This window comes from Oncorhynchus mykiss, chromosome 4 (genome assembly GCF_057628025.1).
Source record: "Oncorhynchus mykiss isolate SJ-2025 chromosome 4, ASM5762802v1, whole genome shotgun sequence".
NCBI lineage: Eukaryota > Metazoa > Chordata > Actinopteri > Salmoniformes > Salmonidae > Oncorhynchus > Oncorhynchus mykiss.
In genome coordinates, this window is record NC_143025.1 from 65973138 (window position 1) to 65990615 (window position 17478).

The window sequence follows — 17478 nt, forward strand, 5'->3', positions numbered from 1 at the left end:
AAAAACCTGATAAAAAAAAATGAGTTTCTATGTATGCTGTAAGTACAGAAATGGTTTGATCAGTGGGTAAATTAATATACAACTAGTCAATGACAACTGTGTGGAGTTTGGAGTTTGTGACAACAACTATGTGAGATTAATACAGTATTATAGGGATTTCCCATGACGATCTTCGATGTAGAAGAATCATTTATCTTCTAACGACTCTTGTGTAGCTTGGAAACAGAGGGAAACATACCGTACGTGTATTCGTGGGATTCTCAGCTTTTCATAGATAGCTTTTAATGGTTTGTAGCTCAAACCATTCAAACTCTACAGATGATTTTGTAAAAAGACCCTGACACAGGCCCCTTTGGGATACGTCCTTATCTCGCAAACACCGCTTTAGTTATGCCCCCATTAATCACACAGACTAATGCAGAGGCAACCAGGTTTTTGGCCAAAAAAAATGTCCTAGCACTGGGTAGAGTTCATGATGCCCTTGACCTTAACAAGGGCCCCAGGACCAGTGGAAGCAAAATATCCCCATAACGTCAAACATTCATCACCGTATTTTACCGTAGGTATGGGGTACTTTTCTACATATGCTTCTGGTTTTTACCGCCTCTGGTGTGCGTGGCCAAAGAGCTCTATTTTCATGTCGTCTGATCATAGCACAGGTTCCGATCTAAGTGGTGGGTTTGGCGTAGAAAAACAGAAGCATATGCAGAAAAGTACCTCATACCCAGGGTAAAAAATGGTGGTGGATCTTTGATGTTATGGGAATATTTTGCTTGCAATATGCAACATAGCTCAGTATTTGTATTATATATTTCATACAGGTTGCCAATAAATATAGACCTGGCTATATCTACCATATACAGTACAGTAGATAGTTTATCTCACTTTTGATGTGTTGTGCTACCCATTCATCTGTAGTTTTGCAAGCTGTCTTTCCTTTAGAGGACAAGGGAATGGCTAATCTGTCAAAGATGCCTAATAAAACTCATTTCCACCCTACTGACATGATAAAAGGAACAAATAACTTTTAAAAGCTTACTTTGTGACGTGAAATATCACGTGAGGTCTACACCAGGCACCAGCTGTTTCTACTAGCTTTACTACAAGTATGTATTGGTAGCACCGCCCTGGCCTTGTGGTCTGAACGGTTGAACAGGCGGTGGAAATGTAACTCAGACATTGAGGTTTACAGTAGTCTGTGAAGAAAATAAAGCTTAAAGCGCTGTAAAGCTGTTCTCATTTGAATCCTTGTTGTCTAAAAAGAAGCAATGAAACATACATAAACACAGTCAAATTTTGTGCAGTTACAATCCCAGGACTTTATTTGACATTTATCAAGTGTGCATGTGGTTAGCATCTGCACCAGAGAGTCAGAAGTTGTAGTACTATAGTGTTCCATCACCTTCTGAATGCTTTCAAATGTGCTAGGACTACTGTTTGAAATGTGAAAATGTGCTAGGACTACTGTTTGAAATGTGAAAATGTGCTAGGACTACTGTTTGAAATGTGAAAATGTGCTAGGACTACTGTTTGAAATGTGAAAATGTGCTAGGACTACTGTTTGAAATGTGAAAATGTGCTAGGACTACTGTTTGAAATGTGAAAATGTGCTAGGACTACTGTTTGAAATGTGAAAATGTGCTAGGACTACTGTTTGAAATGTGAAAATGTGCTAGGACTACTGTTTGAAATGTGAAAATGTGCTAGGACTACTGTTTGAAATGTGAAAATGTGCTAGGACTACTGTTTGAAATGTGAAAATGTGCTAGGACTACTGTTTGAAATGTGAAAATGTGCTAGGACTACTGTTTGAAATGTGAAAATGTGCTAGGACTACTGTTTTGGAATGTGAAAATGTGCTAGGACTACTGTTTGAAATGTGAAAATGTGCTAGGACTACTGTTTGAAATGTGAAAATGTGCTAGGACTACTGTTTGAAATGTGAAAATGCTGTGATTTAGTTTTGCTCATTTTGTTTTACGTTTGAACTATTTCTGCCATTTAGTACTCAACAGTAATGTATTTGCTTTTAAACAGAGAATACAGATGGTTGAAACACATTTAAGATAACTTTATCTTAATTGAGTAAACTGCTGCTCTGTTACTTTTCAAACTCTGGCAACAGTTCTTAATATGTATCTACTGTTATGTAAATACGTTATGTAATAAATATTTTTCTTTTAAATGGTGTGTTTCAACTGTTTTTGTGTCTTACAGTGACATCTTGTTTAAAAGTCCTGATAAAAAGTCATTGTTAAATTAAAAATGTAGATTAATTAGCATTGGATCAAAGTCGAGCTTTTCTATTCGGCTCCAGCCACATGTGGTCTACAGACTGGATCCAAACATGTGGTTTTATTTAGCTTTGTGGAAAGGTTAAATAGGAAACTTGGATAACAGAAAAAAGTGCTGAGTCTTTGCATATTATGATGTTTTCAAAGTCTCCAAGGCATTTTCACAACATATACTATATAGTACTTATCATTCTCTTAATATCGAGCAGGGGATCATATATGATTATTTGGGGGGGGGGGGGGGGTGTTGTTACCTATGATAGAAGAAAGGCTACTGTTGTCTCAACACATGACAAATGTATCTTTTAACCATGATATCTATTTAATACCTATTTTTAAGGCACTTAGGTTCTGGTGGCCCAATGAGTCTGGACTATAGACATAGACTGAATCAAGAAGAGGAAAGGCAGAATGAGGTTCATATGATGACAGACTTGTAAAGAAAGAAAAAATCTTTATTGGTTAAAATTGCCTTTCACAGATATAATTAATGAGTTTTTTGTTTCTTGCTCTCATGCACTTACACACTGTACAACAGTGGATTTCCATGGAATGACATTATCTGACCCCATTATTAAACAATTGTACACCGAAGTGTGTCTTGTATTCTGAATGGAGGCCCTTTGCTTTAGCCTTTTGAGATCATTGAAACCAGCGGTCACAAAAACAAGCCCTGTCCGAATGTATGTACTGTAGTGATTTCTGCCTGGTGTAGTAACATGAATTAGTAACTTACATATCAGAAAACACTTGCCCCTTTTTTTCGCCTCATATTACACTGTAGTCAATATCTCAGTGCAAACACCATCGTAGCTGAATAACCCATGAAACTCTCTGTTGACGTACCGAAATACCATGATGCAGAATTGGGAGAGAAGAAAAAAACACAGAAAACATGAAAATGTCCAATTGAAATCCCATCTACAAGTGTTTGGTAGTTGTGGAGCTACATTGGCATATACCTTTTAATATATTTGACTAAATATTAGTCTAGCTCTATAAGCAGTCTTCTAAAAACTCACATTGGTGAAACAGTTAGCTTGAATTACAGTACTAAAAATCTATCTCTCAAGCAGCAATGATTACATTGAGTTAAAAAAAAGGTAAAAGACAAATAATCATTCTACTGCCCTCCTCTACCATCCTACAGGAAAGAAAAGAAAAAGCAGACGTACACTTTAAAATGAGAACAAAAATAAAGGCTTTCTTTCAAAGATGCTTCGAGACCCAAATGTAGCAATACGAAACTGTTGCTCTGTATTTCTCTTACAACAACTTGAGTCCACAGTCTGAAAGCAACCTCTTACCCACAAAACCCAAAACAACAAGTATCAAATAAAACAACCGACACCACATAAATTCAAAGTTTATCAGGAAATGACAGTCCACGATAATAAAAGCAACCTCTTATTTGTTGAGAAAATGGTATTCTATTAATCATTTTTTATTATTATCAATAAATATGCAGGTGGGTGTAGTGACTTTAAATCATTTATATGGATATGACCTTGGATAGTAGTACATTTTTATCTAGTGGTGGATGTACTGTTACTAATAAATAAATATTAATTCATGAAACTGAGCATCCTTCTTACAATCCTGTTTCACAAGACCGACTTGGAAGTCATACAGAAGACGAGTGTGACGGAGACATACAAGCCAAATGTTTTCAAACTACTTGCAAAGCATGGAAAAAGACACATTGCTATTATACTGAAGTGCAATCTTTCTAAATGGAATGTAACTGTGTGAGGCCATATAATGAAACCTACAGGTAAAAACGTGATAACTAATACATCGCCAAGGCATATTCTTCTAAAGTGAAACGTGGGCACAGTTATCGGAACAGGGTCACATGCCCACTAGATGTTTTTGTTGTTAAAGCTTGTTAGCTCCACTAGTTTCAAAGTCATCAATAAATGTATAGTACCTCCAACAGTGTAAGTATTTTAATGTCTCTTTATTGACTCTCTAGTTAGGACAGTGAATGGGCTATGCCCCGCCCTGCCCTGCCCCGCCCCGCCCCCCTTGTACTCTCTGTTCTCTGGCACCAAGGCCACCGACAGGGGGGGCTGGGGAGGGGCTAGACATCTAGATCGTCTGGCCTTGGCCGACTGCTCATGCGACTGCTGGCTCGACTGCAGGGCCTGGGGTCCATCAGGGCCAACGGCTGCAGCTCGTGCCCTGGGGTCAGTTTCTTACTCTCCTGGGTGTCGTCAGGGAAGTCAAAGGCCTGTGCATGGGAGTTGGAGATGGTGCTGCCATTATGGCCCAGGCGGTTCTGCTCCGTGCTGTAGTTGGCCCAGTTTTGCTCGTTGGCTTGCTTGTTGTAGTTGCGAACAGAGTTGGTTCTCTCCCCAGTGGCCAGCTTGTACCCCGGGGGTGACATGGGTGACAAGGGGGCAGTGGGAGAGGAACAGCCATTATAGTAGGCATACTTAGTGGTGGACAGATCCTTGGGAGTGGGGCTTAATGTCCCAGTGCCAGGGTAGTGGACGGGCGGTTGTTTCCCCTTCACGCGGTCTTTGATCCTCTTGAACGTCACGTAGAAGAGCTCAATGACATTCAGAACCAGGGAGACCAGAGAGACCACCAGCATGAAGATGATGAAGACGGTTTTCTCAGTGGGTCTGGAGAGGAAACAGTCTACTCTGTGGGGGCAGGGGGACCTCTCACAGGTGTAGACAGCGGCCAAGCTGAAGCCGTAAATGTACCACTGTATGACCAGGAAGCCCACCTCAAAGATGGACTTAAAGAAAATGCTGACGATGTAGGTTCTCAAGAGGGCTCCCTTCATCTTAACCTTCCCATGCTCCTCCAGCCCATGCTTGAGCTTTTTTAACTCAATCTTCTTCAGAGGTACGTCCACATCGCCTCCGTCGTTCTGGATGGTTTTTAGCCCTTCCTCTTTGCGGTTAATCTTCTGCTCTATTCGCAACAGGTAGAACACATGGGCAAGGTAGAGAAGAGTCGGCGTCGAGACAAAGATAATCTGTAGCACCCAGAACCGTACATGTGATATAGGAAAGGATTTGTCGTAACACACATTCTCACAACCAGGTTGCTGGGTGTTGCACTTGAAGGCGGACTGCTCGTCCCCCCAGGCAGACTCCACAGCGGTTCCCAGCACCAGGATCCTGAAGATGAAGAGGACAGAGAGCCACACCTTCCCTCCAGCCGTGGAGTAAGCCTGAACCTTGTCCAGTAGCCTCCCCAAAGCACTCCAGTCACCCATGATGGAGTTTTAGCTGCAATTAGACAGAAAAGAATGAATATACTGTAAGTGTTCAAACATATTCCTATATACAGTAAACATGGTTATATAGCACTATATCTCAAGTTACATTTGTGAATCGGATCAAATCAAATTGTGTTTGTCACATGCTCCGAATACAGTGAAATGCTTACTTACAAGCCCTTAACCAGTTTTAAGAAAATACCTAAAAAAAAATTAAAAGTTTTAAAAAAAGTAAGAGATAAGAAAAACAAATAATTAAAAAGCAGCAGTAAATAACAACAGCGGGGCTATATACAGGGGGTACCGGTACAGAGTCAATGTGTCAAATAAATCTCAATGTTTGAGGAAAATGTGTAACAACTAGGAGTCTTGTGATGGCTGTAGTGACGCACAGAACAAATCCAATTGCCGGAAAAGACCTGAACAAGACCAATGTCAACGACCACCTTTCACTATGCTTAATGAATCATCAATCCAGAAAGCCAATTTAAAGGCTATTGTCTTCCTATTGGAAGTAATGAGAGGAGAATCACATTGTGTGGTCCTGCCAGTGTTGATGGAACTTCTTAAAATACTGAGTAAGTGAACAGTGTAATCGTAGATGATAGGGCCCAGATTGGTGAAACACAAGCGCAGACATTTGTTTCCCCTTCATCCGCAGGGTATGAAAACATGCGCCGGGGACCTGTTTCTCAGCAAACCATCGTTTGTTAACAACTGTAATAAACATGAAACAACGTAGAAATAAGAGACGCCGACCAAATGAAAATATGTCAAATAGCGTGTATGTCAGCATTTGTCCATGTTAAATTGTGCCGTACTGTGTAATCTAAGGATTGCTATGCAAATACCCCCCAGTCTCAAAGAAATGTATGGCACATGTTCCGCACATAACACATGCATTTACTAGTCAGCGGAGAAAAGAACTACACGATCTTCATAATAGATGTGTCATTTTTATCCTCATTAACTATCATCCTCAGTAGATATCATTCCCAAAATCTGGTAGAAACTCTACCTGTGCAGCCTATGAAGGAAGTGGACAGTGTACTAAGGCATGATACTGTAGCTCTCTGCTCTCAGTGCAAGCCTAAGACTGGGGACCAACAGCTCTCCTGCTGGAGAGTGTTTGGAACACGCTCTCTCTGAGCCTCGGAGTCTAGAGCACAAGGCCCCAGTTCATTGTATGCATATTAGTGACCTGCCTAGCTTGGCTATAAAGACCCAATTCTTAATGATACTAATGACACTGCACGTCAGATGGGAATCAAGTTCGTAAACGTGAGTGAGTACCATCCGAATAAAGATTCTGAAAGATGTCAGTAAACAAATGAAGTCCCTGGAAGGACTGCACAATAAACAACCATGGATGAGGAGAAGCCATCTGTTGAAGGGTGTACCAACAGCATGGCTTCACTTAGCTAATACTGTACTGCATACTGTGCAAGATGCCTACAGTATAGTGGAAAATAACCAAGGACTGCTTCTTACTCAACAATGATGGTACCATGATAAAAATAAAAATAAACATTAAAAAAATGTTTCACTGAGTCGTTTATAGGCCTATTTAATATCACAGTACCATTTGGAAACTTGAATAATAATAAAAAACAGGTCCATGTAGACATTGCTGGTCTACAGTAAGAACCCCACTGATGCCATCATCCCCCTGAGATCTCTGATCTTGAATTTATGTTATTACGGCAATGTAACGAGAAGTTGGGCGCATAAAGAAATGTGTAAGGTTGTAAGCACATCAGCTCAACTTCAAGATTCCCTTAGATTGGAACTGTGCTCTCGAGATGCAAGGAAGACCTTTAAAGATCTGAGTTGCCCAACTTGATCACACTTCACGAGGATATTCTATAAGGCCAAGGGGAAAATATCAATGAAGCATGTCAATATGCTTGGTTACGATGTAGCTGGTTTTAAAACAAATCAATCCCCAGTTTACAGTTTATAAGCTGTTCAGTTAAAGTCCTCTATAAAGCTTGTAAAAAAATAATAATAATTCCATGCTGCTTTGAGTAACTTGCCTCGGGTTACTCGTTTATCTTAAAAGCACTAAACAGACGAAATTGGTAAAAATAAAACAGCAAAAGAAACAGATGGATCATTTAAACTTTTCATTGTTAAACACAGAAACAATTAAATGTTTTATAAAGGATATATTATGGACCATACTATAGCAGATAGCCTATAGAAATACAATGCGTCTGAATTGGCACAGTGTGTCTGGATTCTGAGCGCAAATGAGTTTCTCCGCATAACTTCTGACAGTGACAAAAATATATATAGATACGAATTTTTACCTCTTCGTGTCAATAATAGCAGTTGATATAGCGCAAAGCTTACCTGGAAAGTTACTGAGAAGTCAGAAGAGAGCCCTTAGGGACTTTCTCCGTCACTTCTTGAAAACAGTCACCGCTATCTTGAAATCCAAGTTTGGGACCACGGAGAATCTGAGACTGACTTGTCAAACTTTCCTTGCTTATAACAGTCCACATACGGGCTGGGGGAGAGAGAAAAAAAATAAACGATGGAGAGAAAAGTTTGGAGTCAGTCACCTGACCCCTACGTCAAGACTTAGACATCCCTACGCTCGGTTTCTGTACTTTTCTTCTACCGAAATGTAATTGTGCAATAGAAAAATGAACCTTTTTTTTTTTTAACAAAGATAAATAGCACCTTTTTCAGACCAGTATGAGTTTACCAAGATCAAGTCTACAGCCTATACTAAAGCGTTCTATATTAGGTCCTGTGGGCAAACCTGTAAACGAGTAGCCTAGTTGTGGAATAGGCTATGTTTTAATGGGTTAAAATAATTCATATTAATCGCATGTAGATCAAAACATGTTTGATAATCTTGTTTTTCATAATTTCTTATGCCATGCTATGTTGTTGTCCTAGGTCTCCCTTTATGTAGTGTTGTGTTGTCTCTCTTACGTTTTGTCCTATATTTATATTTAATGTATTTCTAATCCCAGCCCCCCCATTCTGGCAGGAGGCCTTTTGCCTTTTGGTAGGCCTTAATTGTAAATAATAATTTGTTCTTAACTGACTTGCCTTGTTAAATAAAGGTTCAATAAAAAAATGACGGACCAAAAGTGTCATGAAAGGTAATTTGTGTTGCGTGTGCTTATGTACAAAGATCTAGACCTATAGATAAGACTATAACATATAGCCTATACTGCAGATCAGCAGTGCTGTTCACGTCATCTCAATCACCAAGTTTATGCTGCCATCTAGTGTATGCTCTGGGAATGAGTGGCTGTGTGGTGTTTTTCTCATTTCCGTTTACAGCATACATAGCTTGCCAAACATTTGTCATCACACTGTCAGCATAGAAATGAACTGCAATATGAACAAACACATACTCAATTCACTGGAATGTAACTTTACACTTTTCATATTTCTTGTAGGCCACTCATTACAGTATGCCACTTCACAGAGCAGAATACCATCAAGTGAATCTATTGGAAGCCTAACAACTGTTTTTCTCTTCCTCCAACAGTTCAGCTTCGCTCTGGACTCTGTGTAGTAATGAGTGAGTGCTCTTTATGTCCATCCATGTTACCGTGCCATGCTGATTCAGGATTGTAGAGGGTGGCTGTGTTCTCAGATGAGTTGATATGCAGTGGGCACTGTTTCTTGGCTCCACATTTTACTCTGGTGAAAATCAAATAAAACACCTCGACCACATTCAAAAGCAGAGACACACTGGCCACAACAAGCATGAATATTATGAAAATGGTCTTCTCTGTAGGACGGGACATGAAGCATTCAGCACCCAGTTTGGAACAGGGCTCTTGTTGACATTGGAAGAAGGATTTCATTTCAAACCCGTATTAGTACTGTCCCACAATAAAAGCGAGCTCTAACGCTATCTTAAAGAGCAATTGGGTCATGTAGCTACGCAGCAGTATTCCCTTGATTTAGATTTTCCCCCTGTCATCTGTGTATTTGGGCTTCTTCAATGTGCCATTATCTTCTTGGCTGTGCAGTATGGCTCTCAGCTTGTTCTCCTGGCTGATGACATGCATGGCATGGCCCAGGTACAGAAGAGTTGGAGTGGAGATGAAGATGATCTGCATGACACAGAAACGGATGTGTGATATGGGGAAGATCCTGTCGTAGCAGACATTTTTACAACCAGGTTCTTCGTTGTTGCAGTAGAAATCAGACTGTTCGTCGCCCCACACACTGTCGGCTCCAGCACCCAGAACCAGGATCCTGAAGCTAAACAGGACACTTATCCATATCTTCCCAATCACTGTTGAGTGGGACTGCACCTTGTCCAGTAATTTAAAAGATATGACCAGTCCCCCATTGTGGCTTATTAGTATCTATGGAATAAGAAAAGGAGTAGTCTAATTACATTTTATTCAGGAATCCCTTCATAGAGAAATAGTGAAATCCTACTAAGACTATACTTCGACTTTGATAGTAGACTAGTGAGCTGTCAACCCGACTGGAGAAGTACATTAGTTTCATAGGACTATTTTAAAATTAAGTTAAAATAATTTCTAATCAAAATCTATGATAGTTTACTGTATATTTCTATTGATATCTACATTTACATGAGATACTGTATTATCCTCAGTTTGTACAAAACTGATTTACTCACCAGTTTTGTTGCTCAGGTCAGAAATACATTTTCATCAACAAGCCGGAGGCGAGGAATAATGTTTGTGGCCATGGATTAGGATATTGAAAGACTGAAAGGGTAGGCCATTCTTATAAACCTGATGGGTTTGGTCAGCCTGACTCACAGTCACACTGCATGCTTGTTGTCACACTTTGTCACGACTTCCGCCGAAGTCGGTCCCTCTCCTTGTCGACGTCACCGGTCTTCTAGCCATCGCCGATCCACCTTTCATTTTCCTTTTGTTTTGTCTTGTTTTCCCACACACCTGGTATTCATTCCCTCAGTACATGTGGTGTATTTAACCCCCTGTTCCCGCCATGTATGTGTGTGTAATTGTTTATTGTCAGGTTGGCACTCTTCCAGCTGGTTTGCGCCAGGTTCTATTTTAAACCCGTGCTTTTGACAGCCTGTACTTTGTACCTTGTTATTTTTGTACTTAGTGCTGCCTCACCAGTTCTGAGGGCATTTGTTTTTGTGACGCGGTTGCGTTCTATTAATGTATTGCCTCAGTAAAGTGTCTTGTACACTCATCTCTGCTCTCCTGTGCCTGACTTCCAATGCATCAGCTACACCCACACTGTGACAGAATTACACACCCTTAAGATGGAGTCAGCAGGAGCAGGTGCCTCTGGTATAGGGGTCGAGGAGCACGTTCTGAGCACACAGCGATTATTCACCGCCTCGGCGCCGCCATGGACCGCGTCGTCCAGACGATGGACCACTGGGAGAGACAGAGAGTCCCTCCAGCGCCCTCCCCAGCATCACCGGGGTCTCCACTACTCACCCCTTCCACACCCCGGTCCAGTGGGATTCGTCTCGCACTTCCCAGGGAATATGGACGGAACGGCTGCACGCTGCCAGGGTTTCCTGTTACAGCTGGACCATTACCTGGCAACCATCCACCCGGATCCGTCGGGCCGTGAGAAGGTGTCCGCCCTCATCTCATGCCTCTCGGGGAAGGCCCTGGAGTGGGCCAATGCCGTGTGGGGAGAAGGAGATATGGCGTTGGACTATTTCGAGGATTTCACCCGCCGCTTCGACCATCCGCCCGAGGGTGAACGTCTTTTTCATCTGAGGCAGGGGACGAGGAGCGCCCAGGAGTTCGCTATGGACTTTTGGATCCTGGCCTACGGCGCGGGATGGAACGACAGGTCCCTGATCGACCACTATCGCTGCAGTTTGCTCGGGGAGGTGTTTAGGGGTTTCCGTTGGTGCTACTACAGTGGAAAGTCCAGACCAGGTCTCCACCGTGCGCATTCCCCCCGAATATGCCGATTTGGCTCTCGCCTTCTCCAAAAAGAAGGCGACTCAATTACCACCCCATCGACGGGGGTATTGTGCAATAAATCTCCTGGTAGACGCTGCACTTCCCAGGAGTCACGTGTATCCCCTGTCACAGGCGGAGACGGTGGTTATGGAAACATATGTCTCCGAATCCCTGCGTTAGGGGTACATTCGGGCCCCCACTTCACCAGCCTCCTCGAGTTTCGTTTTTGTGAAGAAGAAGGAGGGAGGTCTGCGCCTCTTATCGCCACAGTGATTGTGTCAATGCACGGGGCGCGCTTCTTCACCAAACTAGATCTCAGGAGCGCTTACAACCTGGTGCATATCTGGGAGGGAGACGAGTGGAAGAAGGCGTTCAGTACCACCTCATGGCATTATGAGTACCTCGTCATGCCGTACGGGTTGATGAATGCTCCATCAGTCTTCCAAGCCTTTGTAGACGAGATTATCAGGGACCTGCACGGGCAGGGTGTAGTGGTGTATATCGATGACATTCTGATATACTCCGCTACACGCGCCTAGCATGTGTCCCTGGTACGCAGGGTGCTGGGTCGACTGTTGGAGCATGACCTGTATGTCAAGGCTGAGAAATGCCTGTTCTTCCAACAGTCTGTCTCCTTCCTCGGGTACCGCATTTCCACCTCAGAGGTGGAAATGGTCACCTGAGGGCTCTGTTTACCTCGGCTCCCGTGCTGGCCCATCCGGATCCCTCTTTGGCATTCATGGTGGAGGTGGACGAGTCCGAGGCTGGGATAGGAGCCGTGCTCTCTCAGCGCTCGGGTACACCATCGAAGCGCCGCCCCTGTGCCTTCTTCTCGAGCAAGCTCAGCCCGGCGGAGCGAAACTATGACGTGGGGGACCGGGAGCTGTTGGCTGTTGTCAAGGCTTTGAAGGTGTGGAGACATTGACTTGAGGGGGCTAAACACCCTTTTCTCATCTGGACCGACCACTGCAATCTGGAGTACATCCGGGCAGCGAGGAGACAGAACCTTCGCCAGGCAATGTGGGCCATGTTTTTCACCGTTTTGTTTTCACCCTTTCTTACAGACCAGGTTCCCAGAACGTGAAGGCAGACGCACTGTCCCGGTTGTATGACACAGAGGAGCGGCCCATGGATCCCACCCCCATAATCCCGACCTTCTCCTGCCTGGTGGCGCCGGTAGTGTGGGAGCTGGACACGGACATTGAGCAGGCGCTAAGTGCAGAGTCCACTCCTGGGCATCTGTACGTTCCGTCCACTGTCTGTGACTGGCTGATCTATTGGGCCCACACGTCACCCTCCTCTGGTCATCCAGGCATCGGTCGGACGGTGCGCTGTCTGAGTGGGAAGTACTGGTGGCCCACTTTGGCTAAGGACGTGAGGTTTTCTGTTTCCTCCTGCTCGGTGTGCGCCCAGTGTAAGGATCCTAGTTACCTGCCCAAGCTACACCCCTTATCCGTTCCACAACGGCCTTGGTCGCACCGGTCGGTGGATTTCCTTACAGATCTTCCTCCCTCACAGGGTAACACCACGATCCTTCAGTGCCAGATCAGACCATCACCGAAGTGAGGCCCCGGTTTTGCACTGGGGGACTGGGTCTGGCTCTCGACCTGAAACCTGCCCCTCCGCCTGCCCTGCTGGAAGCTGGGTCCGCGGTTTGTGTGGCCATTTAAAGTCCTGAGGAGACTGAACGTGACGCGGTTGTGTTCTATTAATATATTGCCTCAGTAAAGTGTCTTGTCCACTCATCTCTGCTCTCCTTCGCCTGACTTCCAACGCACCAGCTACACCCACACCTTGACACACTTTTACACCAATCAGACTTCACTTACGGATTTGACCCATGCAACAATGGACACCTTGAAAAGTGGATGATGCTCCACCCTCACCTCATGTTAACTTCAGCACAAAGAAGAACTAAACATGTGAGATCCAAACACACTCTGTGGAGTCATTCAACCCTCTCTGACTGTGCTGTCTGCAGAAAGTTAATGATTCTTACCGGATGTTTGTCTTATCTGAATGTTTGTGTCAGTACTTGAAATGATTGTACACAGCTGAGATCCTCCATGAGCAAACGCATCTGTTGATGTTAGGCATCTTTGAAAAGTACAGTTGCCTACTCTCTAGAGTAGGTAAGAACCAAATACCATGGATCGTGTGAAAACCATGAATCTACCCTGGCCTTTTGGATTTACAGACATTTGATTACTTCACAGGGATGAGACATTGGGTGTTGACTGACCAATGATGACATACTTAGTTAAAAAGGCAGTTCTGAGGAAGAGCATGAGTTCCGCCTTCCTTGGTTTAAACATTTGTAAAGAGGAATGAAAGTCGTGCAGGGTGTCAGTGAGTATGGGGGTGGACGGTGTTGACATCATAATGATACAAACAGATGTCGAACTGTAAGAGGAGAGAATCCAATTCATCTAGAGAGTTCAGTAGAAAATAACTGGTGTGAGGAGACGGTGCTCACCTCTGAGGTGAGAAAGCTGCTTTGGTTTAGCAGTTGTATTCAGCGGGTACTATATCCTTTAGTTTACATAGAACTTCGTCTGACTACTTTATCTACATTTGTAATAACACAATTATTATCACGTTTTCATGTGTTTTTTTATCTTCCCTTTGACCATTTATCCAAACTTCAATCATGGAGGACTGGTCCTTTCTTGCCTCCCTGTTGGACAAAGTACAATCCCACTCTACGGTTCTCGGGAAGGTTTGACTGACTGTCCTGTTTGTGTTTAGACTGCTGGTACGGGTGGCAGGGATCGACAAAGAATGGCGAAATGAACAATCCTATATGGTCTGCAAAACACTTTCATCGGGCTGTAAGAGTTTGTACTAAGACCGGGCATTCCCCATCTCCCACATCTGCTTCTGGGTCCTTCAGATCGTCTTCATCTCCAGCACCACTCGGGTTTACCTGGCTCATGTCAGACACGTCATCCGCATGGAGAACAAACTAAGATACCAACAATCAAAAGGAAATAAATTAAGTGTGAAGTCACCACGAATTACACTAACGACAAGGGGAAAGTTCACATACGTAAAGGGGGCCTTGCTTGTCAGTAACATGTCCCATGTGTTTTTTTAAGATTCTATTTGAGGTTGGATTCATAGTGGGTCAGTGTTCCCTGTATGGCTTCGTGTTGCCCAGTAAGATTAAATACAGTGGATACCCATGTAAGGGAGACCGTGTAGAGTGCTTCATGTCACGGCCCACTGAGAACGCTGTCTTTATCATCTTCCTGCAGGTGATGGCTTGTGTCTCTTTGCCCCTCAATGTGGTCGAGATGTTCCAGCTGATTGGGTCAAAGGTTAGGCAGGGGCGTATGACAAACACAGTTTGATAAAGATGCATTTTGCCAGATGTCCGGTTGAATCACTGTCTGTCTTCGTAATTTGTATAGACATCCATGCTGATGAAAGCCATGCAGTGTAGACCTCACAACTATAACAGTGATCTCTGACTCTGTTGTGTAACACTGATTGAATGTATTGCATAGATTTTTGTGTTACATTTGTGTTACACCCTTTTATGCGTATGCAGGCAACACTGGGATGTTGTAATGAATAATGAGAAATTGCTGAGTTGTGACTTAAATATCTCATATGTTATGGTGAGTGAATGAGGACCCAAAAGCGAACTAACTTAAACAGAGCTTCTTTAATAACCAAACATAGGTAGGCTCAGATAGACCGGCAGATTCCGACAGGACAGGACAAGGTTACAGCAAACATGACGATAGTCTGGCTCAGGCATGAAACACAACAAACAAGAATCCGACAAGGACAGGAACAGAAACAGAGAGAGATATAGGGACCTAATCAGAGGGAAAAAGGGAACAGGTGGGAAACGGGGTGAATGGGTAGTTAGAGGAGACAAGGAACAGCTGGGGGAAAGCGGGGGAGAAAAGGTAACCTAACAACGACCAGCAGAGGGAGACAGGGTGAAGGGAAAGGACAGAGACAAGACACAACATGACAGTACATGACAGTACCCCCCCACTCACCGAGCGCCTCCTGGCGCACTCGAGGAGGAAACCTGGCGGCAACGGAGGAAATCCTCGATCAGCGCACGGTCCAGCACGTCCCGAGAGGGAACCCAACTCCTCTCCTCAGGACCGTACCCCTCCCAATCTACGAGGTACTGGTGACCACGGCCCCGAGGACGCATGTCCAAAATTCTACGGACCCTGTAGATGGGTGCGCCCTCGACAAGGATGGGGGGGGGGGGGGAAGACGAGCGGGGGCGCGAAGGACGGGCTTGATGCAGGAGACATGGAAGACCGGGTGGACGCGACGAAGGTATCGCGGAAGAAGAAGTCGAACTGCGACAGGATTAATGACCCGAGAAATACGGAACGGACCAATGAACCGCGGGGTCAACTTGCGAGAAACCGTCTTAAGGGGAAGGTTCTGAGTGGAGAGCCAAACTCTCTGACCGCGACAATATCTAGGACTCTTAGTTCTACGCTTATTAGCAGCCCTCACAGTCTGCGTCCTATAACGGCAAAGTGCAGACCTGACCCTCTTCCAGGTGCGCTCGCAACGTTGGACAAAAGCCTGAGCGGAGGGGACGCTGGACTCGGCGAACTGAGATGAGAACAGCGGAGGCTGGTACCCGAGGCTACTCTGAAAAGGAGATAGCCCGGTCGCAGACGAAGGAAGCGAGTTGTGGGCGTATTCTGCCCAGGGGAGCTGTTCTGACCAAGACGCAGGGTTACGAAAAGAAAGACTGCGTAAGATGCGACCAATAGTCTGATTGGCCCGTTCTGCTTGACCGTTAGACTGGGGGTGAAAGCCGGAAGAGAGACTGACGGAAGCCCCAATCAAACGACAAAACTCCCTCCAAAATTGAGACGTGAATTGCGGACCTCTGTCCGAAACGACGTCTGACGGAAGGCCATGAATTCTGAAAACATTCTCGATGATGATTTGTGCCGTCTCTTTAGCAGAAGGAAGCTTAGCAAGGGGAATGAAATGAGCCGCCTTAGAGAACCTATCGACAACCGTAAGAATAACAGTCTTCCCCGCTGACGAAGGCAGTCCGGTGACAAAATCTAAGGCGATGTGAGACCACGGTCGAGAGGGAATAGGAAGCGGCCTGAGACGGCCGGCAGGAGGAGAGTTACCGGACTTAGTCTGCGCGCAGACCGAACAAGCAGCCACGAAACGACGCGTGTCATGCTCCCGGGTGGGCCACCAAAAACGCTGGCGAATGGAAGCAAGCGTACCCCGAACGCCAGGGTGGCCGGCTAACTTGGCAGAGTGAGCCCACTGAAGAACGGCCAGACGAGTAGGAACGGGAACGAAAAGAAGGTTCCTAGGACAAGCGCGCGGCGACGGAGTGTGAGTGAGCGCTTGTTTTACCTGCCTCTCAATTCCCCAGACAGTCAACCCGACAACACGCCCCTCAGGGAGAATCCCCTCGGGGTCAGTGGAGGCTACTGAAGAACTGAAGAGACGAGACAAAGCATCAGGCTTGGTGTTCTTAGAGCCCGGACGATAAGAAATCACGAACTCGAAACGAGCGAAAAACAGCGCCCAACGCGCCTGACGCGCATTAAGTCGTTTGGCAGAACGGATGTACTCAAGGTTCCTATGGTCAGTCCAAACGACAAAAGGAACGGTCGCCCCCTCCAACCACTGTCGCCATTCGCCTAGGGCTAACCGGATGGCGAGCAGTTCGCGGTTACCCACATCATAGTTACGTTCCGACGGCGACAGGCGATGAGAAAAATACGCGCATGGGTGGACCTTGTCGTCAGAGAGGGAGCGCTGAGAAAGGATGGCTCCCACGCCCACCTCTGACGCGTCAACCTCGACAACGAACTGTCTAGAGACGTCAGGTGTAACAAGGATAGGAGCGGATGTAAAACGATTCTTGAGGAGATCAAAAGCTCCCTGGGCGGAAACGGACCACTTAAAGCACGTCTTGACAGAAGTAAGGGCTGTGAGAGGAGCTGCCACCTGACCGAAATTACGGATGAAACGACGATAGAAGTTCGCGAAGCCGAGAAAGCGC

The 17478-nt window shown here is 44.9% G+C and overlaps 1 protein-coding gene and 2 pseudogenes across 3 annotated transcripts; 1 reads left to right on the plus strand and 2 right to left on the minus strand.

The window, feature by feature from the left end:
* Positions 1-2728: 2728 nt before the first annotated feature.
* On the minus strand, positions 2729-7998 carry cx43 (connexin 43). 2 transcript variants are annotated; one of them, XM_090230767.1, is made up of 2 exons: positions 5707-7998; positions 2729-5542 (listed from the first exon to the last, which is right to left on the minus strand). In XM_090230767.1, the coding sequence occupies exon 2, from the start codon at positions 5527-5529 to the stop codon at positions 4378-4380; it is 1152 nt and encodes a 383-aa protein (XP_090086893.1). In that variant the 5' UTR covers positions 5530-5542; positions 5707-7998; the 3' UTR covers positions 2729-4377.
* A 929-nt stretch (positions 7999-8927) lies between these two features.
* LOC110522201 (gap junction Cx32.2 protein pseudogene) lies at positions 8928-9862 on the minus strand (annotated as a pseudogene).
* Positions 9863-10781: 919 nt separating this feature from the next.
* LOC149984111 (gap junction Cx32.2 protein-like) lies at positions 10782-15034 on the plus strand (annotated as a pseudogene). Its single transcript, XR_016495386.1, has one exon. The product of XR_016495386.1 is annotated as a gap junction Cx32.2 protein-like (transcript).
* The last annotated feature ends 2444 nt before the right edge of the window (positions 15035-17478 follow it).